This window comes from Acanthopagrus latus, chromosome 7 (genome assembly GCF_904848185.1).
Source record: "Acanthopagrus latus isolate v.2019 chromosome 7, fAcaLat1.1, whole genome shotgun sequence".
Lineage (NCBI taxonomy): Eukaryota > Metazoa > Chordata > Actinopteri > Spariformes > Sparidae > Acanthopagrus > Acanthopagrus latus.
In genome coordinates this window covers 24,531,462-24,558,716 of record NC_051045.1, presented here as the reverse complement: position 1 = coordinate 24,558,716, position 27,255 = coordinate 24,531,462, and the positions used below count along the sequence as shown (strand labels likewise).

Genomic DNA, 27,255 nt, shown 5'->3' with positions numbered 1-27,255 from the left:
AAGGCATTTTAAAAAAAATGCCATCCACAACTTTTACTAATGGTTACGCAAAAATATTCATTCTGATGTGCCGTGAAACAAACTCAACCAAACTGGCCAGTGCGGAAACAAAGTACCTGGTGCCATCACAAAGGTCACAGCTGCATATTCCCGACAGAGCCTGTGGTTCAGGTTTCTGGTCAGTTATCATACCTCTAATAATGTTGACAGTCTGATGAGCAAAGCACATTGTGTCATTCACTCCAAACTAAAGAATGAAGAGAGAACTTTTACAGATCTGGTGTGCAATGAACTTCTTTCAAATTTGTGCTAGCATGTTTGAAGGCTTGGACAAAGAAAGAAAGTGGAGAGAGAGAGAGACAGAGAGAGAGAGAGAGAGAGAGAGAGAGAGAGAGAGAGAGAGAGAGAGAGAGAGAGAGAGAGAGAGAGAGAGAGAGAGAGAGAGTTATTGAGGCTGTTTTATCACGCTCCATTGAGTTTGACATTTTTACAGTCCTACAGGTTGCAGTCTTTCTAACTCTTTTCATCTTCTTCCTCTCTCCCCCTCTCTCACACACGACCATACACACACATGACCACACACACACACACACACACACACACACACACACACACACACACACACAGAGACACACACACAGAGACACACACACAGAGACACACACACACAGGACACTGACACACTGGCCCTATGCTCTCTGGTTCCCTCAAACCTCGGAGTGCTGGCAGCTAAAGCCCCCTTTTTGCTCCAAGGATTAAACTGTGGATTAACACATGTACACACATATAAGCATGTATACACACATACTTATACAGAGCCCAAAACGACACAGACCGTGGAGCCAGCGGGTGGGGGTTTGGAGTCACCCACATCATATTTTACAGTAGCTTTGTTCTGCAGCACTGCACTGAGAGAAACTTCACTCAAACAATTTATAACAGAAAACCAGAGTCTGTCTGTCAGAAGTTTTTTACAGATTACTCAACACTTTTTGGCATCTGAAAATGTTAGAACATGGCACCGTCTGTTGTTTTCAAATACATGAATGATTCAAAGTGTCTGTCAGTGTTCAGAACTCTGTTGCTGCCTCTATCACAACTACAATGAAGTTGGGACACAGTGTGAACGTAAAAGTGAACGTGGTAATTTGTTAATCCCATTTCCCAGAACAGCACAATGCTCCTCATCTTCATTGATTTTTGTAAATAAATTCTTACTGTGAATTAGATGCTAACGGCACGTTTCAAACAAGTTGGGACGGTGGCAGCAAAAGACAGAGAATGGAATGCTGACAGAACGCCTGTTCGGAACAAGGACCGGGTTAGGTTTGTTAAACTGTCAGTTAACACAGTAGGCTTGCAAATGATGCACCAACACTGCATGGGTCTCACCGCATTCACACACTAATCAAAACTGAAATGGACACAGCAGAAGCTAAGCGCCTCTGGATGCATTTTCACTTGTTTTAAGGAAAACAAAGATTTACTTCACTACTAAAGTGAAATCAAGATATCTCCTACAAGGGACTATTAAATGTATTGTTCACTGATTCACTGTCTAAGTAGTCTGAATGTACCGAATTTGGTCCCAGTGATGCAAACCCTGTAATGCTAATAAATTTAACATAGACCTTTTCTAACACAACTTTGGGTAGAAGAAGACAGATGGGTAAAGGCTATTAACTTCCAATAAAATCACAGTTCTCACTAATATGCAACATACCGGTATAAGAGTAAGTCAACAAACCCATTCAAGTTTGCTGAATAGTGCAAAAGCCGGCACGAATAAGAAATCCAGCTATAAGAAGCCTGAAAAACCAGTGGTTAACACAGAAGTACAGGAAACCGTAGCAATTTAGATGATACATCTTCTCATGCAGTCACATTGGTGTGAACTGGCAGGTGTTTTCAGCACATTGCAAGAAGTTGCAAGTTTCAACTCGCCTCGTCGTCAAATCTTTGGTCTGAGCTGCGCTTAGGGAGACGGCGATGCATTCAGTGCAGGCACACAATTGAAATTCATACCGACACAACAGATAATGTGTTCTGTTTGTTAATTTGGATCATCATCAATGTGACATGAAGTATGAATTAACCAGCCTAGCAAATTAAGACTATAACAGTTTGGGTAGTGCTACACACTAACTACCAATTATGTCACATGATGATTTTATCTCAGATTTCATGTTTTAGACATGCAACTTCTTTCCAGACTTTCTGCTCACATGTTTAGTGACAAAAAACACATTTATTCAGTGGTATAGTTTTTTTCACTCCAGGCATTTTGACTTGTCATAGTAGGAAATGCACATGTTTTATAATATTAACAGTGGCCAGGTTCCGTTTAAGTGAACCAGACTGTAGCCACTGAAGTGTACATGTCCGCATCAAACACACCCCATTATTTTGTACATTTTAACACCATACGCACAGACACACTCTCATCCTCGCACCTTAATCCACTCATTAAAGACCACTATTCACCACTGAATTCCCCGGAGGTTGGGGTTAGACAAGATTACGAAAAGAATGAGAGCCTAATCCATTTTCCTGTAAAAGCAGTATATAATTGACCATAAAGGTAGTGCCATGCAGGAAGCCCGGATCGTTTTATCTTCCCTGATAAAAACACTTGTGGATTTAGAACAGCCTCTTTCCCCCCTACACACACACACACACACACACACACACACACACACACACACACACACACACACACACACACACACACACGCACCCACACAACATCTGAACGAGCAGAGGATTAGCAGTATTACAGTACAGCATCCCCCAGGGGTACTATCACCTGGTCTTCAGCATCAGCACGGATCACAAACTCATTGGCATTGCTTTGTATCTGATTGTGATGGGGGTCCTGCATTCCTAAGCTGTTGATAACAGTGTTCATCCACCCCAGATTACCATGGAAAGGGTGTATTAACTACATGGCCGGCACATAATGAGTTGTGTATGTATGTGTGAGTGTGGGGGGCCCAAAGCTCTTTGTTATCATCAGGTTGAAACTGAAATGCCGGGCTTTGGTGGAATGTGTACTCAGCAGGTCATCCTCCATTATGTGGAGAATATGCATCATTTTACACTTGGTTAATTGTTTTGAGTTGTACAGGCAGAATTAACTGACCAAGCATCTTCTTCAACAGTGGAGTTGCGTAATGCCTCCTTACATTTGCTTCCAGTGCACCTCCAGGCTGCTGTTGGCCAATAAGAACAGCTGAGTAGACCCAATACTCTACTTGAAGCATCTGGATTTCTTTCACCTCAGTTTGTGTCCATTATTTCAGTACATATGACAACACTTTCAGATGTTTAGAACAGTTTCAGGCACATCATCCGAACCACTTTAGTTAGCAAGGAGATAAATCATGGTGTATCTTTTGGTCGGCACAATATTTACCTCATTTCTCACTCTGCCTCACTCTCCACCAATTCCTGACGTATATGTGTTTAGTAGCTAGTTGCGAGCTACTGTTTTTTGGCAGCCTGCTGCTGCTGGTAACAATACTGATGAAAGTGGTGAGATTTAACCAAAACAGTGAAGTTTTGTGAAACAGAAACATTATGTTGAAAGTCGCTAAAACAAAACAAGAAGCTCAAATGAACTGGTGAAACTTAGTCGGCAAATTAATTGTATGAGCGACGCCTTTCACATTACAAACAGTGTGATCCATCGTTAATATCAAGGTACTGATAAGAGAAGCTTCTTAAGGTTTCCAGGGGTTGTCAAATTGACCCAGACACACATCTGGGCTGGGAATATCATTGAATATGTCAGGAGGAGAGGCAAGATGGTGGAATCTTTCAATTTCATACCACGATATTGTCCCGCGCCAAACGTCACGATCCACGATATTGTTGCCACTCCAGCCAAAAGAATAGTGCTGGGTGACGGACGCAAATTTGTGGTGTTGCCTTGTTCAGTATACAACTGCTTAAGGCAAAGACGACGATGTGGCCTCATACAAACACTTTGGCTCACCATTAACTCAATTTTTTTGAAACTAAGTCCTCCATGTCTGTATGTCAAGGTGCTACATCAAGGCAATTGACCTACTGTAACCCCTCAAATATCGCTGCACATGGCCTCCACTGGCATGACAGCTCCTTACGTATTTTTTTTCCAATATCAAACCCCAAAGATCAGTCACAGAGGTTTGATATTCAACACTGTAAAAAAGAAAAAATGTCACATTTATTGATATATCCACTCAAGCCTAGCATATGGGCCACCTTGTTGTGTCCAATGACACTATGAAGTGGACGTTGATGTTTAAGTTGAGTTTTGAGTATAAGAAACACAAAACTATCTTAAGTCTGTCAGGGATAAGGACACACTGAAGGACAGACATAAACAAGTATTTGTTATTTTGTCCTCATCCACAAACGCTTGCGTCTTTCAGTAAGCTGTAAACTCTTTTTTTACTGGACTGCCTTGTTACCAGTGTGACACAAATTTTAACAGCAAGTCAAGGACCGGTCTCTAATGTGAATTTCAGCTGGGTGTTTTACAGACTGCAGTGGCAATAATTAGCTACCTTCTCCCTGGCTGTGGCTCATTACAAGTCCACAGTGAGGAGCGTGGATGGCGAAATAAGGTATTGTTAAACTCGGCTTAATTAAAGCAGCCAATTAAAACACTTATCACATTAGTCAGGTGTGCTCTAGAGAATGTATGCATTTAACTGGTTAAAAAAAATGAGGAAAAGAGAAGATCACTATCTATCACTGCTTATTAGTCTGCCGTGCGCGAGCCCATGTGTGAGAGTTGGTGGGTGTGTGTCAGAAGGCCCCAGGGGAAAAACATCTCCTCACTTTTGAAACTGCAAATTAGTTTGCAAATGTGTATGTGTGTGAGGGTGTGTGTGTGTGTGTGTGTGTGTGTGTGTGTGTGTGTGTGTGTGTGCGGGCGTCCCTTACCTCACAATCGTTTCCGTCTTGGAGGCAGCTTCGTGGAATTGCTCCTTGCTCTGTTCGTATCTTTGCAAATTCTAAGGACAGCACAAGAAGACAGAAACAGGAAGTATTAGTTGGGTCTATTTTTCCTCAGGTTTTAATTTGTTCATAAGTGCGTCTTCTTTTCTCTTGTGTGGTAAGTGTGTTTCTAAACGGACAAAGGAAAGGAGGGATCTTTTTTTTTTTTTTTACATTTATTCACAGTTTCGTATGTTCATACAGCACAATCATAATTGGTTTTCTAGCTGCTGCTTCACGCAGAACCCCTCATTGTCAAGTTGTGTGGCCAATTATACAGCCCTTGACATGTTTATAAGTTTAAAAAAAACAGAATACTGTCTGACAAATGTTGACATGCTGAGAAATATCCATGCAAAGATGTCATGTCATTGTCCGTAACCGCTTAGCCCTTTCCATGGGGTCGCGGGGTGTTGCTGCTGGAGCCAATCCCAGCCTTGTCTCAGGGCGAGGGCAGGGTACTCCCTGGACAAGTCACCAGCTCATCGCAGGGCCCTCACTGAAGAGCAATGTGGGGTTCAGTATCTTGCTCAAGGACACTTCGACATGCAGCCCAGCCTTGCCCGGAGCTGGGATATGAACCAGCGACCTTCCGATCACTAGTCGACCTTCCGATCACTAGTCGACCTGCTCTACCCGCTGAGCTACAGCCGCCCCCCTGCAAAGATTGTTTTATATAATTACTTTTGACAGTTTAAGGACGTGTTTGCCAGATATAAAGAGATGCAAAAAGATCACTGTTAACACTGAGGAATTGAGGAATACATTTTGGAGCGATGGGACGAATATTTAAAATAACATTGGTAACGGACATGAGGCAAAGTGCTGTGAGTCACTGCCGATAACTTTCTGTTAAATTTAAAGGAACAGTTTGGTAGTTTGGAAAATACGCTTGTTCGCAATTTTGTTAAGAGTTGCATGAGAAGATTGATTCAATCCTGATGTGCCAGATGGTTTGTGTAACAGAACCATCTGGGAAATCATCCTTGGAAACTATTCAGAAAAGGCAGGCACTCCAAAAAATGCTTGGTGATTGGATGAACCATATGCTGATCACAGTCAACCACAGCCTAACTTCGACATTGGAACAGCGCCACCACCAGAGGAGCCAGTTGGTAAAACTTTTTCTGACAGAGCGAAAAACATCTTTTCACTTGAGTTTTGTTCCTTTGCGCTTCTCTCAATGAAGTAATCCTCTCAACACTTTTGAGGAAATTGATGCTATAGCAGCTACGCTAACTTTTTGAGGAACAGGTACAAATGGACAGCTGCTTCTCTTACTGGTCGTCACACCCAGATCTCACCCATAGGTGCAAGTTGTTCCTCAACGTTCATCCGATCCATTGTGATTTGGCTCTGAACACATAGCATGAAGCAACACAGACTGGTGAGATAACATGATTATATGAGCCTGGAACTCCAGCAACCTGGCAAAGTAAGCCTGATACAACTATGTCCACTATGTACAAAGCTATTAGGGCTAGCTTGACATTAAGGCTGGAAACAGGGTGAAACAGCTAGTGTAGCTCTGTCAAATGGTGAAAAAACTAAAGCGAGACTTTCTGTTTCTATATTTTGTTTTCTGTTAGGGTTCATCAAAATGCATATGAAGTATGGTGAACTCTGGAGGTGCTAGTCAAGTCTACTCAAATATGTTTACCGTTTTCATTATTTTTTTTTTTATTATTTTGACAGGGCCAGGTTAGCTGTTTCCCTCTGTCTCTAGTCTAAATCAATTTTGTTAAATAATTCTAAACTACCTAATTGCTGGCAGTAGCTTCAGTTAAACTGGACAGCAAAGTGGAACTGATCTTCTAATTTACCTCATATTTCATAATTCATATTTGCAACAACATATCTTAAATGGAGACTTCATTCTGCACTGTCCATACAAATGACTTCAGACCAATTACATAACAGATCTCAAGTATTCACACTTTTTTGTGTCCTCCTCTTTCTTAAACTCATATCCCATTGGTTTGTCCCCACTTAAAGACAAATCAGTGTTTTCCTTCGCTGCATTTGTTCATCCCCCCACCCCAGCTTGCTTTTCTCCCTCGACTTTCCATGTTGTACCTCCTGGGTGTTAAAGTATCAATCCCTTTATGAGTTATCACTGCAGAATTTCCCTTTCTTTTATTTGTTTATTTTTCTTTAAACCGCATAACTTTACTGGAGCCACAAAGGAAACCCCGGGCCCTGTAGTATGAAAGTTATGAAGTTATAACTTCATCCAGAAGAAGGCTTTGCCATTCCAGCCTCTTCTAGCGAAACTAAAGCTCAGTAGTAATAAAATGAGTTACTCATACATTTTTTAAGAAATTGTGGATTCTGACTCCGCAGCTTGCCCGGTGAGCACCAAACCCCAAGCAAGCAGGCAATGGTATTATGATAAAACAAGCAGCTAATCCACAACAACTGCAGCCTTTCCTCTGCTGATCCTCCTTAGGCCTTCCAGCGCCAAGCTTTCCCCCCAAATATTTAACCAGCAAACCGTACCAGCTGGGGAGGGAAGGATGACGGGGGAAGAGAAAAGAGATGAAGCTAGAAGGGAGGTAAGAGGAGAATAACGAAAAGAGGAGCAGCAGAAGGCACGGAGGTGAGGCAAGAGAAGGGGGGGGGTAGAGAGGGATTTGTGAACTTGGATTTTGGGGGTAAAACAATTTGGCCTGACTACTTAGGGCTGGATTGGGCTCTGTATGTAATAAGTCTGTCTGTGAATATACATAGGAAGGTATGCAAGGTACAAAAGAAGTCCTGCTTGTGACAGATGAACACTGTATTGATCCAGCAGGGGCTGTTATCTAAAAGGATTACATGCAGAAAGCTACACATAGCTGAACAAAAAGAGTAAAAGCAATAGGTGCTGAGTGACTAGACCCAAACTGATACGCTGATATACGAAGTTTATGTTGTTTTTTGGGGTGGAGGAAAAAAGGAAATTTCATCGTGGAAAGCAAGGCTGGCAGAGTGACAAGTCAGTTAATTAAGGAGTTGTGTGATCATCGTACTACAAAAGCCCTGAGAGGCAAGAGGGAAAAAAAAAGGAAAACTAAAGAACTTCGAAAGATTATCCTGGCAAAACATTTTGTTCACCAAATCATTACCACAAGACAGGAAACAACAAAGATCAGACTTAGAAAATGGATCACCAGGATTGTCTAATCTCACTTGCCTCTCTGGGCAGAGTACCATTTTTCATCTAAGAAACACAGAAAGTGTTTATGCTTGGCCTGTTGTCCACCATTAAGTTTCAGTTTTTACCCTCCAAGAGAAAAAGGTCAGGCACCCTTGTTCTAAAGGATGGCTTGCTAACTCACACGACTGACTTCCATGCCACAGCCAACACTGAACCGCAATATGGTTTTGTGACTGTGCAGCTAATAATGGAACTGGGATGTCTACCAATGTGATTTCATTTTTGACAGATGGGACTTAAAAGTCACGTGATTCAGCCCAAATGCTATAAGAGCATACGAGGAAAAAATAGTTGCACTTGTTAAAGAAGAAGAAATCAATTAATTCAAAATGTAAAAGAGCAGTGACACAAAGGGCACTTACAAAAATGTAAATGCAATGGCCAGCACAAAGTGGCAGGTTTTGTCTTCTGCAGAAAACCCAGTTCAAGCACACCAGTCTGATGTGTGTGCATTACCTGCTGTAGCCGCATTAAAGGTCATTTATACCATGGTCTACCATGGAATACTCGATTCTGACTGGCTGCAGGGTGTCCATTAATCCCTGATATACGGACACCCACTAAGTAGTTCCAGTCAAATTGTCTGTTCACCATTCTAAATTATTGCGCTAGCTGGCATATCAGTCTGTCTCTAAAATGAGTAACGATAGCAACAGGAATGCAGTAAAAGCCTCTGTTTACAGTCTGTTGCAACACTGCAACAAACTAACAACAATGAGTGACTTCACAATTTCTTTTAACCTGTTTGGAGAATATGACAACTTTGATGACTGGGATGCAGCTGAAGAAAGAGAAATTGAAAAGAAAAGAGAAGAAACGGCACATGGAGTTAACACTGGGAGAATTAAGTCAAATAGAAGATGAAAGAGATGAGATCAACAGCCAAAAAGACAATGAAATGGACAGTTAATATACTGAGAGACTTTCTTGTTGTTAAACATACTGTCAAATTATATTTACTTGTATCTACTTTTGTCAACCGTACGCAATGTTATTGACTTTGAATCTTGCTAGCATAGCATTAGCGTTCTGGTTCATCACTGAGCGGACAACACTATCTCCTGTTGCCAAGTCCTATTTATGGTCCGTCCTGTTTACTGGAGGAGTGAACAACGTTTCCGTTGCATAAGAAATGACTGTTCCAGGTATTAGTCATACCCTCAGGCGTTACCAGGGAAACTAAGTTATGGCTTGTGAAAAACTTCATGTTTCGATTGTAAAGCGCATGAAAATTTAAATTAATGGTCTTAATTTCTTTTTTTTGGCAAGTGACCATGGTATAAGCGGGATAATGCCCTTCGAGGTGTCCATAATCAGGAATTAATGGACTTTGCGGAGGCCATTAATTCCCGATTATGGACACCTCGTCGGGCATTATCCCTTACATATAAATTCATCTACAGGTTAAAATGTGTTTGATTTAAAACAGGATGTTCACATTTGCATTATTGTGTGCTTTCTGCACAACAACTCCAAGTATTAAGTTTCATGTTGTTTAACATACTGAAAACACAACATGTTTCACAAAATATTAAAGAGCTGCAATGTTATCGGACTATCAACGTTACACACACTTCTACTGCTCATTTTTGCACCTGTCATGCTGAGGTAGACCTGTTTGTTAAATAATAATAATGTAACATGATCAACACGATAACTCCAATGTGAATAAAAAACAAAACAAATGAGTAACTAAGTAATAAATCAGAGTTAAATGTGTTTTTGTTCATTAGATTCCATCTCTCCTTGGTTTTCCACTTTCCATCCTATGTTTATGACCACTAGTTTTTGTGGAGTAAACTGTCGTACGTGGCGCATGTTTTTTGCTCCTATACATTGGTCATACATTACAGCAAGTCTCAAGCAGTGGCATAATTCACCAGGGTCCAACGGCTGTCAGGGGCCCATGCGGGAGGACGAATTATTAACTGTTGGTAGCGTCATTGGCCGCCTATGTCAACTATGGCGTGCCCCTTCAGGTTCTGATCAGAAAATGCTGCTAGCTTTGAAACGCGGACATGTAAGACAACATCTGTTTGAGGGGGCATATCATGACTTTCTTTAGCACTTTTCAACTGTGGGTTTGCATGAAATCTCAGGAGCGAAGAGAGGAGAAGGTGGGAAAGCTTCCTCAGTTATTATGTTTGGGTTTTGTGTTAACACTCGCCAGCCTGCGGACAGGCCAGCAAACACGCGGCAAGTAACCCCTCAGAAGCAAGATAGCTAACGTTGGTCTTATGACATTAGGCTATTGTGATGAAACTTCTTAAAGAAGGCATACATGTATTTTATGTATTGACACCATTCACATAGGTGAGGACAAGAGGAGGTGGTGTACCTAGGCTGCCGATCCCTTTGTTTTAAAGTTTGTAATGATTTCAGAATCGGGACAGGGCAGAGCACCTGTTTCATTGTGTGCGCGTGCTGTTGTTGGTGAACTGTGTGCATGCCGATCGAGCTGGAAAGTTTTCGGGACATGGCACATCTTGTCTGTATGTCGAAGAGGAATGCGCCTGCCGTCTTTCAAAAATGCCCGGAAAAGTCTGCGGCCATTTCAGCACAACAGTAGACTGGACAGCTCCCCTGCACTCAGGTGCTTGTTGTCATGTGTCAGAATTTTGACTGTCACGGTGGTTCTGGTAACTTTCTCTTTGATTTCTGTACTTTAGTCTGGGTAGCACTGTAAAATCCAACACATGGTTGGTACTATACATACATACGCCTTATTTTGTGTGCATATATAAGTGTGTGTGTATGTGTGCTTGGCCCAAGGGCCCGTCATGATAGCCTGCACTACGGCCCATCGTTACTGATTTACGCCACTGCCCTCGAGGCAGTGAGGAGAGTGACAGGGACAGGAAATGTTTCTTGCTGAGAACTTCCTGCAAACCCTGTGATTTTATAGAATAAGAGACACATACTTCTGTCCCTCTAGTGCATTATCAGCATCTGTGCTTTTTTTTTTTTCCCTTTTCCAGACTCAGCGCCTATATGTACTTTTAAAGTGTCAGTCTTATGAAGACAAACGTTACCATCAATTTTCCTTTTAATGAAGACAATTATTCTTTTTAACTTACTAAAAAGGGACACAGGAAATTGTGTAGCATCACTGGTTGCCATGGTGCTGGTACTGAGCTAAGGGGTGTTTGCTGGGTTTGTGATCCAGCAGCTGGTGTCTGCAGTGTACTTTTCACACTGGCACCAAACTGTCACCACCCGCCTGGTCCTGCTGCTCGACGTAATTCCTTTGCTTCTTTTAAACTTCTTCACCTTCATACATCCATTCATACAGTCATCAGTCCTTCATTACTCTTTGTGGCAACCTGATACTAATGAACGACATTTGCCACTACAGATGAAGGACTCCACTGGTTTGGTGTAAAATGGTTCGGAAATGTTGCCTCGCAATGAAATCTCAGCACAAGCAGGCCAAGCAGACATGAGTAGGTGCACCTTTCAGACATTTTTCACTCGCTCAGCATTAAAACTTTTGTTGAACTTTTTTCCAGCGACGTCCATCGACCCTTCAGCCAGAACAGGACAGAATAGAATAGGTGCTCCCAACATCACGGCTGCGCTGATGCTTCTTTCTTTATGGTTTCACGCTTTCCATCTGAATACGCGGGCAACAATGATTGTGGTGCGCGGTCGATGTTTTGAGAGAACGGATAATTGCTGGACCAGAGAGCCGGGGATAAAAGCAGGGAAAATGAATGTGTGTGGTATTGAAAAAAGACGAATAATGATGCACATGTCTATGTTTGAACAACCACTGTGCATCATTGTAAAGATGGCCATGAAAATGGCTAAATACAAACAGGACTGCACTGAGGCAGGGAAAAACTTGCCAGCGTGCGTTATGTCGCAAAGCTTGTCAGCCGCGAAAAGGCGACAACAGCTGTATGTAACAGTTATCATCCATCAATAACCACACTGATTTCTGCTCCCCTGCTGATGATGATTGCAGCCATTCTCCCCAGATGTCCACATGGTCACAACTACAGTGCAACTGCAGGAATACATTTTATAAATTCAGACGCTAGGAGGACACTGGAGTCGTAGATTTAGTTTTACCCTGTTTTTCTGTCGCCATTGGCTATTTAAAACAGTGTAATTCTGTTAAAAGTAATGCCAAAGAAAATAAAATGCAATTTGCAAGCTACAGATCAAGATAAACAGCCTCTAAAAGGGGCTACAATCGGTCAGAGGAGAGCATCGATAAGGTTGTTCTATTGAGACTGTTTATTTTCTTATCGTACACTACATACTACCAGACACTTGCTAAAGCAGCAAAAGGTCTAATTTTTTTCACACATCATAAACACTGGAGTGCATGTGGGTGGCAAAAAAACAAACTTTTAGACACACACAGGCACACACTCCAACACCCAGGGTGCTCTTTGATCCAGCTGTAAAAGATGCAGTCTTTTAACCCACACACACTCCCACTTCATCTAACCTTTTGGTCTGACCTGACGGTGGCAGTGGCATTCACTGCACAACACAAAAGAATTTTATATGGTGTCACACTATTGACCCTGGGCTCTGTGTGGACCTGTGTGTGTGTGTGTGTGTGTGTGTGTGTGTGTGTGTATGTGTAGGCTGTGTGTGTGAGCTCTGAAAGATAATCTGTGTGTCATATTCCCTGCCCTACATGTTTGAATGTACCACTATCTATACAAGCGTTGTTCTTTTGTGTGCATGTCTTATCTTCTTCCCCTGCACTGTAGCCATAGAGGGGTTAAGGAGTCACTAATGGAACACCTTGTCGGCTAATCGCTCTGGCTAATAACTCTGTTAATGTTAGCTGGGACCCTGTAGCACACATATGACAGCCATATGCATGTTAGGAGTCACTATTTTACTCTGGCATTTTTTCTGGTACAGCATTCAAATATGACACTGGGCAAGACAGTGAATGAATGTGTTTCCCATAGTATTGAACCATCCCTCTTAATCAGACAGCAGTTTGCAACACACCAAAATAACAATCACAGACTTTGAAATGAAAATCCTGTTTGCTTTATTGCTAAATGTTTCCTTCTTCTAAGCAGCGGACGCACTGTGTGGCACCAAGGTTTGTTGAGCAAGTTACAACTAGGAGAAAAGTGCACCTTAATATCAGTTAGCAGAACATTTTGCTCATTAAGAACATTAAACAGTTTACAAAACTGTCTGTAAATTGGCTGTTATGACTTGAAAAGAGTGAATGTGTTTGAGTTAAGAGGACAGGCTGAACCAAAAAAATGAATCATTCTGTCATTATCTTCTCACCCTTACGCTGATGGGTTTTACAGTCCAGAAAACATTAGTGTAACTTTACGGAGAGACAGCGTTGCAGCATCCTTCACAACAACTGAAGTAGATGGGGTCTTGTTTGACATGTGAGGAAAACAACAACTGACTCTCTCGTTTCACCTCTTGAGCTGTCCAACTTTTGGAGCCTTTTGGAGTTCGGTCTGTCTTTTCTTCCTCTGTTTGGCAGTGCACGCTGCTGTAGGTTCAGCTGGTAATGAACACTGTGTCTGTACTTTCTCTGCCATTCTTGTCCGTAAACAACGAGCTCAGTTGGAGACTCCGGTCACGCACACTGAGTGGTGGGCCGAGTGGGAGCAGGGTGGTCAGGTAAGGACAGGAAACACACACTCACTGCTGTTCCTTTTCACCACAAGGTCTTCGTCGATCACATTTTCATCGCTTCTCTCTCCTCCCTCAGCCATCATAACCTGGCACTCACCACCAAACTGATGCCGATTAATTTTGTCAGGGTAGCTAACGGCTAGCTGGGGCTTCATCTGATTGGCCCTTGCATCCAGGGCTCCATCTGATAGGCTAATTGTTGGCATGCTCACGGTGCATGATTGGCACATGGAAACAAAATGATTTTTCTTATTCATCGTGTGTCGGGCAGTCTTTTGCGATGTGTTTATCGCACATGTTCATGTCGCGATGACGATGAAAATTCGATTTATCAGGCAGCCCTAATGGGTGTGCTGTCCATACAATATCTTCGGGACGCTAAAATTGATTGGATGAAATTCTTACGGCCCTGTCGCTGCCACAGATGATGGATTTTTTGATACAAGCGTTTCATATTTTCATTGCTGTCTGGATATTAAGAGATTTTATACAAATGTGATAAAAAATGTTTCTGAACAGAATTACCATCCCCCCGGCTTTAACTTGTATCTCATCTGCCCATATGTTGTTAAGCCCACCAACACAAAACTTATAAAAGCTTTGAAGTTACTGGACAAGTAAAATAGAATTAAAAACATGCATTCTATACCCAAAAAGTGATGCTTGTTGGAGGCAAAATAACAGCACTTTACCAACACTTATCCCCGCACCTTTAGAAGCTCTGTGTCCTGGCCAATCACCATATTTGTCTGTCTCAAGGTGCCTTTAAATTACCTCTTTTTTTTTTTTTTTTGCTCATGCAAAATAATGAGGCAACTGGAATGTAAGCCGCAACTCTGCAATGTTTAGCAATGTTAACTTATTATGAAATTCATATCTTCATCTCCAGATGGGTGCAGCCTCGGTGGAAATATTGCTAACAAGCTAAACTAATAAGCAGATTCCAAGCCCTCGCTGCAGCATATTGAGCAGATAGCTTTCCACAGGATGAAAGCGTTAAACTTTGACTCGGTCTACATCGGGCCCAGAGTGCATGCATTTCCATAAGAAAGTGCAATGCAGCAGAAAAAGTGGAGTTTTTAATACAGTATTTAAAAAGAAAACTTGAGTTGTGATCAGAGGCCCATCCTGACTCCATCTGACGGGAACACACATACACGTACAGCATGTTGTCTGTGTCTACATGTTAAGTAAGTCCTCTGCCTCTCTGTTTGGCCAGGGGAAGAGGTACTGCCATTGGCATTGTTTAGAGTAAAGCTGTGTGTGTGTGTGCGTGTGTGTGAGTTTGAATCTGCACACAGATTCAGTGTGCAGATATTTCTGGTGCACTACGTGGATTCCCTTGCTGACAGCATGTCAAGCAACCTGTCAGACTTGGAGGAGGATTATTATCTCCTTCTGTACGCTCTATTTCCACCAGCTTCAAACGAAGCGATACCCTACTATGACACGAGCGTGTGTGAGAGAGGAGAAAGAGAAAGGACGAATTAGGCAGCTAGTAGAAGGTGCATAGCTATATGCTCACATAAATAAATCTTACTACTGCTTTTCTGTAATGGCATTTTGTAAGACATGGGAGCCATCACATGAAATACAGTTCTGGGTTGTCAAACAGCAGACTAGAGCGACTGACGCGTGCCAGGAACAGTGTTTCAAGTCCTTTGTGTCGGCTAAACCCCGGATTTCATGTTTTGTCAACAGAAAAGCACAAAAAGTGCTCAGTAATATCCAAATGCTCCTCTCACCAAATGCATTCCCCTACATGTTTCTTTATATCACAAAAATTAGTCTCTTAAAATCAACCAATATTTTTATTTTCCCCCTTTTTTTCCAACACCCACAGAATATAACTTTAATTGCGAGCACTCTTTACGAGATTCTCAAAGTCCATGATTCAATTTGACATTTAAACCCAAACATTATTTTTGAGCACTGAAGGTAATCCTTTTCTTAGACTATCGCATCTGGATTTGTGTTTGTTTGAATGATATTTTTAAGACAACATTGCTTGATTTATCCCGGCAGCAAGTCCAAATAATATAACCCAAATCTGCGTGGAGAAACCTCTTTCTGAACAAATCAATAGAAAAAATACATTAAAAACATTTCCGACACTGTTGATTCAACTCCAGTGCCGGTCAGTTGGTGGTCTTCTTGTACACGGAACAAGCGCAGCTGCAGACTAACCTGTAACTGAGCTGTGCTGTCTTTTTTAAGTTAGTTTTGTTCCTTAAGACATGTGCCACGCAAGCAAATAGCTGCAGAGGGAGAGAATTTTTTTTTTAAATGGGAGATTCAGTTCAATTCGATGATCGAAATGGAATGCTCTTTTTGATTTTGATTTTTTTTTTTTTTTGATTTTGATTCATTTCAAAACGGAAATTGTGCAATTTCCCAATGCATTTGCTCAAATTCCTAATGTCAGTGGTTTAAGTTACATCCCAAACCATACACGCAGTATGTTAATGCAAAGGGTGACATAACACTAACATAAGCCTAGCTCAGTTTGACTTGACTCATCTTGGTTCAGTTCAGCTGAGCACTTTGAGGGAAAACTAAACCTCAGGAATCGAGAGCATTTTGAGTGAACAAACAGACCAAAACAGAGGCATTATGTGGCTTCTGGTGCAAACACACTGAGCCTGCAGAGAGACACATAAATCCCACATTTACATATACAGTACACGTGCACCTGAATATACAGTACGCATGCAAAACACATCTCTCCCTCCGTGTCTCTGTCACACACACACACACACACACACACAAATACCCTCACATAGAGGTCTGTCTATAAACATCCTAAGCCTAAAAGCAAACACAGCTTGTGCCACCCGTATGTCAGCCTGCCAGTCTTCGTCTCCCTCTGCAAACCCAACCTGTTACTGATGAGACTAACACAAATAGCTAGGCATCTGACACCACCAGATCTGTGTGTGAGTGTGTGCGTGTGTGTGCGTGTGTGTGCGTGTGTGTGTGTGTGTGTGTGTGTGTGTGTGTGTGTTTCAACTATGCATAGAAACTATTCATCAAGGTAATAGATGTTTATTTAGGAAGACTGCATGGTAATTAGAATACAGATTTTGTGATGTAAGCCCGTATATCTGTCAGTAATTTAAACTGGACAAGATCAAGGAAGGAAGGAAGGACAATCAGAAGGGAGAGAGGGAAGGAAGGAATACAAAACCGGGAAGGACAGAAGAAAAGAAGGAAGGTAGGAAACCCAGGAAGGAAGGAGTGAAAGCAGGTAAATCAGGAGGGAAGGAAGAAAGGATGGAAGCAATGTCAGGATGGCAAATCAGTAAGGAAGGAAAGAAAAGAAAAAGGAAGGAAGAAAGGAAGGAAAGAAAGAAAGAAAGAAAGACGTGCTATAACCCAAAAAGCCCAAACTTCAGATTTAACCAAACAGAAAAAAGCTCATTGCTTGAGTCAGTGACTTCCAAGAACTCTATCCGCTTACGGTAGCTTATGGCAGACACTAAACATAACCTTGAACATGCACATATGCACACATTTTTATTCTAACGACTGGGCCAACCATCAGAGATTCATTCCAGCCTTGGATTGAGATTGAAAAACAGCAGTCAGAAATAAACTAATGGCAGAGGGAGTGTAAATTAACACAAAAGTGAGCCAATCAAAGACCGAGTCAGGGAATCAGTACAAATAACTGGGAGCACTGTTGTAATGGTAGCGCTAGGGATGGAAAGTTACCGTTTAAGTTTTAATTACCATGGTAACCACAGTGGTCAATAACCACAGTGTGAAAAACTCGCGAGATACTTTATCCAAGTCTCACAGCGCAGGCGCAGGCGCAGGCGCAGGCGCAGCGTACACCGCGCGCTTGTTATGTAGTGAAGAAGACATGGCAGAGGGAGGACGTGACAGTAGCGGCCCTCAAGGCATTTTTCCGATGTCAAAGAGAACCAAATCTGAAGTCTGGGCGTATTCTGGTTATTGTAAGAATGCTCAACAACTAGTCGAGAATGGCAGCCCTATTGTTGCGAGGGGCGGCAACACACCCAATTGACGCGACCATCACCCTCAACAGCAAATGCAAGATAAGCTAACCTTAAGCTAAGGTGCATGATGTATGTGTATGTCGAGTTTTCTCTGTCTAATTTGCTGTTTTCACTAATGTAAACTGACCAGATATTGGTATAACTGAACAAAGCTGGTCCATGATTTGGCACGTTATCTGAACCGCTTATTGATGTAGATTTCACTTTTTAAAGTCGACCTAATAATTCCCCAAATATTGCTGCAGAGCTGCAGTGAGGAGAATTTCAGACAAACACGTACTGGGTAAAAAATGATCCAACCTGTTTCTAACAAAAGTGATGTGATCTAAATTGTGAGTTTTGTGATCTGCACACTTTGCACAACTTATTTCAGTTTATCAATGTATCAGTGTTTTTTCAACATTTCGAAGACATTTTAAAAATACCACTGCATACCGATAACTGTGATAATTTTGGTCACTGTTACCGTGGTGTGAAATTTGTTCACACCTTTACATCCCTAGGCAGCGCAATGTCGCCCTGCATGACTCCGAATGCTCCCGCTCCCTTTTCCGGGCCCGGGCTTGAATTAGCCATGGTAAACAGAACATAATACTTAGATTTTACACATTATGTCCTGTAAAGGTCTTCTCCATCTGAGAACTGGATGAGTGCTTCCCCCAGAGAGCCCGTGTAAAGGTCCTTCTTGTGTGGTGCCTGGCGAGGCTGAGACTTAACTCTAGACCGACGGCTTCCACACCTTTTCTGCCTGGTAAATGTCAGACAGATGAAAGGGAAAGAAAGGGCTTGTAAGGGCTCTCTGGAGATCCTCGGGCTGGCTAAAATCCCCTTTGAATCACAGTTACAGACAAACCTTGCGCAGTGCTTTCCCTGCACATCTTTGTGTGTGCTGTACTTGCCGTCGTATTCAGCTGCAGCAGCACTTTGAGATGTACTTCAGGCATTGTGCACATTAAAATGCATATAAGTATATGGTTGTGCATCGTAGCCGCTGCACTGGCACCGCACAAAAAGCAAAGTAAACCTCAAGGGTAGAATTGCTTTAATACACAGGTACTAATGACAACAAGTGCACCCACTGAAAAGGTTTCAGCGCGGTGTGACTGTCACTGTCACAACAGTACTCCTGTGTGTATGAGCTGTGCTTTACAGCAGGTGCGTTGGACCAGACTCTTGCTGCGAAATTTCCATTATGACAGTCACAACAGAGACCATTTACGTCCATGCACTCCCCGTCAAAGTGCAGTGAATATGCATATCATCAGGAGGATAATTATGGTGCGTGTCTGGTGGTGTTTTTTTGTATACAGTGCACTACCGTTCCCAAGTTTCGAACTGCCTGCCACAAAAGCTCGATTTTGTACATTCAGACGGCTGAGAGGACATGTTTATATATTTGTCTTTCATGCTTTTATATGAAGGTTTTGGGCCACTGCTGGTGCACTTCAGTGTTGACGTTTTGGCCAGTATTTCTACAAAGTCATCTATCATTAACATAACTTGCAGTTTGTATTGATTTTTACAGACATGTTTTTTTAGAAGTTGCACACTTTGTTTCACTGACTCTTAAATAATGTATTGAAACCCTTTCACTTGAACTAACAGATTAAATACATTTCATTACTTTATTTCTTGCCAGACACCTGCAGTGCCTCTACTCATAATTTCTTCACATTTAACAACGAAATGCAAACAGAGGTAAACATCTGTACGCACATTACTCTTTCTAACAGTGCAAATCTTGTTTTTCCTAATGAGTAACTTATTTAAACCTTGCACGGGGCACGCCGCGGTCGTCGGTGTTCCCTGTGGTCAGATACCGATTACATTACTTGCCAACCACCCTCTCCTTATCGACAGGCGGCACCATTACAAATTGCCGGAGGCGTTTACTCTGTGCAACGGCAGGGCCAGCAGCAGAGCCGCAACACAACAGGAGTCACACTGAACTCTGAGCACTGAGAGAGTTACGTAGGATAGCTGAGTGACAGGACAATGGCGGTTTGCTCCTTCTTGTTCATAACTCCCACCAACCACTACTACTACTACTGCTACTACTGCTACTACTGCTACTACTTCTTAACATATTCAAAATGGATCCTCAGCCTACAAATTAAGAAAATGTCTGCTGTTTTGGTCTTTAGATGCTTTTTTGATGAACGACCGTTGTGCCTACTGAAGACAATGCATTTCCTGTGATGAATCTACTTCAGAAGAAAAGTCAACTTGCATTACTTTCCTAAATAGAATTGTTTTAATTCAAATTGAAACTGACAGTGTAGTTCAAGTTAATGTGAAGAAAAATTATTTTCTCTGGGCAAATTGTAGCATTTTTTTTTAAACATCAGGCTACAGGCCGGATGGAGACGTTGGGTGGGTGGATGTGGCCCCCGGGCCGGTAGTTCTACACCCCTGCTTTAACCAGATTGACATCTTAAAGGGCAGAGAGAGAAAAAGAGACCCTGAAGTAACAGTTAAACTACTATACTATAGATTGGAAAATCACAGTTTTAAATTTAACCAGGACAAAGAGGACAAAGCCTTTGTGTATGAGTGCGTCTGTGTGTTTGTGTGCGTGTGTGTTTGTGTAAATGTTGTACCCTCTGCTCCAGTTGTGCCAGCTGCTCCTTGTAGAAGGCATCCAATGCTTTAAGCTGTGAATCTTTCTTCTGTAGCTGCTGAGCCTGCAAGAGGACACACACACAGACAGACACAGAGTGGGGGATTAGACACTTCGTAATGCTGTGATTTGTCACTTTAAGGTGGTAGACTGGGTGTAATGCTGACTTTGGCTTTGTTTTGGTTTCTCGCACTGTTAGTAATTAGATCCATTTCAATATCAGGACGACACTCTGTTGTATTTTATCATATTGTAGAACTGCAATAGCGGTTCTCGATCTGGGTGAAACGCCCATCAGGGGTCACAAGTGAAGTTAAAAATGATCTAGACTTGCAGTGTGCAAGTGTGAGAGGCTGTATTCATTCTTCAACTTTCTCATTTTTACTTAAAACGATTTAGGATTGTCCAAGATGATGCAGGAATTCTTTAAGTTTACGTTATGATGATATTCTAACTAATTTCTGTTCTGAATACTTTTGAACTTATGATAAAACATGGTGCCGCGGTTGTTAAATCGATCAAAACCAGACCAGATTTTTGGAGCGCATACCTGCACATGCAGTACATGCATACACACCGCTGCAGTACAGGTAAGTGTGAGAACTTGGGCAAACCAGTGCTGTAAGAAAATGCCCAAAGACAGCCAAACAAGTAGCCCCCCCCCGCCCACACACACACACACAGCCATTGACCGTGCTGTGTAAACTCTAGCAGTAAGACACCCTGCAGTTAAAAAAAAAAACAGTCAGCCTCAACCCTCAAATTATACTCCCCACCTGTCCATCCTACCCCATTCGTCCATTGTGCCAGTGTTTGTGCCGGAAAAAGAGAAAAGCCATGCCACACAACATGTCGCCGCAGATCATGTGTTATTTTCAAGCAGTTATGAAGCACTGAAGGTGACAAGCACACGTGCTCAGCGGTGAGGGAAGAGAGAGCAGGCTGACAAACAGGCTCATACATGCACATGCCAAGGAGAAAGCTCGATGCTGACAGAATGACAGGGGGGAAATAAAAACATCAGCAACAAGGAAAAAAAAATGAAACAGAGAAGAGAAGAGGGGCAAACTTTCTCGTCCGCTTGTCGCTTTTCTTTCAGTTGCCATTTTATTCAAAAACCTGTTTAAATGGGTTTGTATTGTATTCTGAAGATGTCTTATTTTATACAACAATGCCGCAGTCACTGTAACATTTTCCGGCAACTCCTTCATTTAAACAGCCTAAAAAAAACATCTAAAAATGTATTTAATTAATTACGTGCATAAATGCTAGAATCCAAGAAAAAGAGACATCAAGAGACAAGCAGAAGTAGAGGAATACGCAGGCAGGATACAGAGGATAAGAGAACAAGAAGGAGAAAAGAGCATTTAACCATGAGACACGATGAAGACATGACAGGAGTGGAAAGAAGAAAATAAACGTGAAGAGGATCCAATTGTGAAGGGTTTCATTTTTAAATGATTGAGAACTATCAGCACAGTTACCATAGTATCATCTTTTTCAAGTGACCCTGAACAAGGGTGAATAAAAAATTGGGGGTTCAAACCAGTGGGACTGATGGAGCGGACAAAAGAGCAGGAGCTTGAAGGCTACGATGAAGCTTACCATCGCTTTTATCTCATCTGCAGACTAATCAGGTTGAGAAGCAGAAAGTAGAGAGATAAGGTAGGTAGAGAAAGAAAGCAGGATAAGAAAAGAAAGAGGAGGGAGAGAAGCATAAGAGTAAGAAAACACAGCTCAACAGCGGTCAGTTCGGGTTAAGACTGGTAACTCATACCTGTTTTAATACAGTTGAGCAAAAGTATCTGCAATCATTTACGATTGCAATTAATGACATCACTAGACAGATGACTCTGAAAATAAATACAAGGCTCTCACGAAAAACAATGTCTACCCATCAGGTTTCTTTCTGCACGACCATCGAAAGATTCAACCTTGCAGAAATTATGTTTCAAATTTAGCAGCGATCCAAAAGTTTCCAAAGATACCAAATAAATCATGCACCATCTTGAGGGAACAGTGTATTCCGTGTGTGTGTGTGTGTGTGTGTGTGTGTGTGTGTGTGTGTGTGTGTGTGTGAGTATGAAAGATATATATTAAACTTACGGGTTGTTTTCACATATTATTAATGAATTAATGAACAATAGATTCCATTTACTCCTGAAGAAAGTTAAATTACTTGTGAGACATTCGTAGAACTACAACATCTCTCTGTCCCCTGTTGAAACATTCAGAATCTATGACAATGCAAGTATTTTTTTATCTCGAAGGATGAACTGCAGTATACGGTTTCTCCCACGTCACTACAAAGTCCATCCATTCTCCATGTATGTGTCCTGGAGGTTTTTAAGTTTCCACATCGCACTTGTGGAAATTAAATATACTGGATCGAGATTGGCTACCAAACTAGTCGGGAAATGTGAAAATCCTGTACATTCGTACTCTTTTATTCAGATTTAGGGTGAGCACAAAAAAATGTTCTCATGTCAACAGATTAACAGATCTTCACAGAGAAACTTAAAGGATAAGTTCACCCAAAAGTGAATAAGCACTCACTTAAACTCACAATAAGACATTTTTGACATCATCAGTCTGCTGTCAGGTGACATGATGATAAATCTTGGGTCTTTGCTGTAAGGTGGTTTGCAAAAGACACAGTTATAAGAAATATGAATTTGCCAGCACAAAAGTCGTATTCCAAAACGACACAATGACGCAAATAAACAACCTCATCAGCTGCTTTTATTTGCCTGCGTTCAAATGCAGTCTCACCTTTTTATATCTGCACTGTCCATATGCAATACAGGCTATAGTCTAAGAGATTCTTTTGACTCCTTACTGGTCAAGTCTGGCTGACGGACTCTTAGAGCCGGCCCATTCGCAGTAAATTAAAATATGAAAACGTAGCAGTTGAGCATTCAGCCTGCTTACACAAGGCTCGTCGTGTTGCTTTACCGGTGAGCTACTCCAGCATCGTAGCGCCACCACCTCCGGTGCCGATTCCTCAGACTAGAATCTTGCTAAACTCTGCCAAACCGCACGGCATTAAAATGCATCGACACCAGGGGAGTGTTTGACGTTCGATTCTTCCGACACCACATGAATGTGTTTGTCACACTGGGAAAGTCGACAAGTAAGAAAGTTGAAATAATAGACGCAATGTATCCCTGAGATTGTCAGCCTGTCTGACACTTTTTGATCTACTCTGTATGTACAAAACCTTACACATCGGTAACACACAGCAAATTAATGCCAATCAATATTTTTAGAGCACGATTGTCTCAGGTCTGACTAACAGCACCGCGGCACTGAAAAGCAGCATCGGAGGAAAAGGGTGACGGGAGTCTAAATGTACACGCACACACACTCACACACGGAGGGGAGGAAGATTCATCATAATTATCAGGGCTGCTGAACGCCAAATCAAATCAGAGCCGATCGTCTGTGTTTCATAAACAGACCTTAACTGAGGAGAGACAAAGAACAAGAGGGCTTCAGATGGGAGAGATAGCTCCTCTGTCGGCGGGGAGCTGCAGCCGGTGCATGTTAATGCAGGTGAAAAAGAGGGGCCGAAAGTGTTTGTGTGCTAATTTTATATGTTAGACGAGAATCTGTTTGGCGGGGATTAAGCAGAAACTGAATGGATTTAATTAAAAAGCACAGCTCTCCCTTCCTATCTGTGTCTCTCTGTGTTGGTCCCGTTTTAATTTGCAGTCAGAGAAGAAACTGCAAGTGAATCAGATGACTCCTCTGGTGTCCCTCCAGGGACCTGCGAGTCTATGGTAGATAACAGCCAGCCAGGCGTGACTTTACACACAGCACAGCACAGCACAGCACAGCAGACACACACACACACACACACACACACACAGATGATGGCTATGGCTTACATGCTCCTGTTTGTTCAGTCTCTGTTGGGATAGCTGGCATTGTCTATTTGCGTCTGTCATTCATTGAGTCTTTTTTTTCTTTACTAAAATGCGCGTAACAAATCATTTCATTGGAGCAGAGGACCCCGGCAAGATAAACACAGGGTGGTTTGCAAAAAAAGTTTGAGGTCGGCTCAGCTCTCGTCACGGCGCAGATCGTGACGCTGACCGCGTGGGCCGGTCGAAAAAACAAGCGAGCAAACATTCTTAGTCGGTTATTTTGTGAATGGTGAATAGGTTCTACTCTTATCCTAACGGCAAATGTCATCATTACTTTCAGAGTTCTAAAGGCCTTTTTTTCATAACATTAATCTGGTAAGTCAAACTTCTCATACGTCAAAATGTGGTATCGGCTAACCTCTGAAACACAAGCACGTAGGCGATGACATACGAGATATGAACGGACAAGATTTCATGCAATTCCAGCCATGATACAGGCATGTCCCTTGGGATCTCTATGTTGGCAGGTCTGCACAGAGGTTGGTCTACCACTTTGGTCCACACTGCAATGTCTCAGCAACTACTGGATGGATTGCCAGACACGAGGCCTGACTTCGGTGAACCCTCAACTTGTCCTCTATAACAACCTTGTCCAACACTTTGCTTTAAAGTGAAGCTCTCGCCAAAATGCAACCTAGGCTTTTGTTGCGTGAATGTACATGAGTCAAACCTTCGTGTAAAAGCATAATTATGACAAAAGAGGCACTTTTAAGATTTACCGTACTTTAAAAGCCGAGGTTGCCTTTTGGCGAGAGCTTCACTTTAAGGCAAAAAACATCCACAGAGCTAACATACTCACTGTCGTTGTGTTTGCTGTTAATTAGCTAATGACAGCATAATAAAACACTAAACTATGACGGCGAAATTGTGCGTTCAAAGAAGCACTTGCCAAAGTGGTGCCTCACTGCCTGGCTTCAGACTTTTAGGCCTAATCCCAATACACCCCTTGCCCTGACGTTTCCATGTCTATCAGATACATGGCAGATAACATTATGATAGTACCAGGATTCTAGCAGTAACACAAGAGTTGAAGACGGCATAATGAAAATGTTTGCTCCTGTAAATTCCCAAACAGATTATATTTGAGGGTGTTGAAGGGTTAACCGATTGCACAGGGGGAGATTTTAACCACCACACCTTGTAACTCTATACTGAGGGCCAAGTGAGCACTTAGAAGACAAGATGGACTGGTGTAAATCGGAAATGGAATTCAGCCGCAGTCCAGTTTCACAGCCAAGAACAGACTCAAGACTTTGCACAGAACTTGCATTAAAACTAAAATCACCATCAGCTCACTGGTCTGCTCACAAAAGCATATCATGCATTGTGATGTTAGACATGAATGAAAAAGGAACTGTTGTCACTAAAAGGTGTTTCATTTCACTCTGCAATTGAGTTGCGATGGATATTACGTGCGGAAAATGTAGCTCTTAAAAGCACCGTTAAGGTCACAACAGATGAACTATACCAGAATACAAACTTGCTCAGAGATCACATCCATGCTTTTGCACTAACAAATCGGCTGCTTGCATTTAAGCGGAGACTTACCACGTTCACCTCTCGTTTCTATTTATAACACTTTTTTTTAACAATTGCTGTTTGTCATACAGGATATGAAATTCATTCCTTTCTTGCACTTTTTGAAAAATTGCTCTATAAATATCCCGAACGATGGCAAACAAAAGAGACAGAAACTCATTTGATGGAGAGGAAGAAATGGGAAAGAGAGGAGGATGCGAGAGACAGGAGGGAGACCAAATAACAAATGTAAACAAAAATAACTGCAGTTATTAAGAAGGTGCATAATTGAATAAGGCAGCTGCTAGCCACGAGCTAAACAGGAGATTAGCTTACAAACGTATTATCGTACATTCTTCCTGCTCCAGGCACCCTCTGCATATGAATCAATTCAGTGCACAGCTAGAGGTGTGAAGCATCTATTTAGAAGCTGCAGACAGAGGGGGAGAAATGTGTGAGGGAGAAAGCGAGCGGGGGTAAGTGAGGGAAACCAGAGCTGAAGACGGGGAGGAAAAAGGGAGAGACAGGTTTAACAGTTATCATCCGCGAAACAAAAGGATGACAAAGTGAGACAAAACCAAATCACAGCGAGAATGAGTGAGCGAGCGGGAACAAGGGATGGGAGCCTCTGTTGTGGAAACATCGCTCAGCAGAACTCAAGTCTAGCAGAGAGGCTGAGGCAGCTCCCATTGTTTGCGATGCACACTCGCTTGTTAACTGGAATACCTGACAACGGGAGTAACGATCTAAAAGCTCCAGCAGAAGAGGTTTAACATGCACACTAAACGGGCTAAAGGGGAGGGGGTCCGAGCCACGCAGGCTAACAACCACAAGACCCACAGACATCCTGTTGAGATTGCTGTTTATATTTTTTGTCTGGGATAGCTAAAGAAAAAAAAAAAAAAACTCTGGACCACACAGAAGGAAGCTCCAACACCCCCCCCCCACCCATAATCACTTCATCTTGTGGTGGGACAGGACCATTCATCAAAAAATCAGCATCAAAAAATATATATATATATCTCCATATCACCAATGCATCAGGGTTAAAGGTTCATTTACGTATCATTCTATAGCGCACGATTAAACAGTGAAATACCAGTCCTTGTCCTTTCATGCTACACAAGCAAAATCATCATTTCTACTGAAACTATTTTTTAGTGCTGAGGAGTTCGCTAAGGAGCCTCAGACCCTGAGGACAGAAGCTGCGTCACAATCCGGTGGCATCTTTTTTTTCTGGCAATCTGTATCTTTCGCCAGACGGCAGCAGGGTGAAGACCCCGCGGCCGGGGCGGGTGTTGTCTTTTGGTGTTATTTGGGCTCCGTGCAGACACATAA

At 42.2% G+C, this 27,255-nt stretch overlaps 1 protein-coding gene across 2 annotated transcripts in view; it reads right to left on the bottom strand.

The window, feature by feature from the left end:
- The window catches only part of chchd6a (coiled-coil-helix-coiled-coil-helix domain containing 6a), a 78,327-nt gene that overhangs the window by 30,280 nt on the left and 20,792 nt on the right, over window positions 1-27,255 (bottom strand). Inside the window, exons 5-7 of one of the 2 annotated variants that reach the window (XM_037105117.1) lie at window positions 22,076-22,099; window positions 20,451-20,534; window positions 4,936-5,006 (exon numbers count right to left, since the gene is read on the bottom strand). In XM_037105117.1, the coding sequence (XP_036961012.1) occupies window positions 4,936-5,006; window positions 20,451-20,534; window positions 22,076-22,099 (179 nt within the window). The remainder of the gene's footprint in view (window positions 1-4,935; window positions 5,007-20,450; window positions 20,535-22,075; window positions 22,100-27,255) is intronic. The other variant, XM_037105118.1, reaches the window with a different exon arrangement.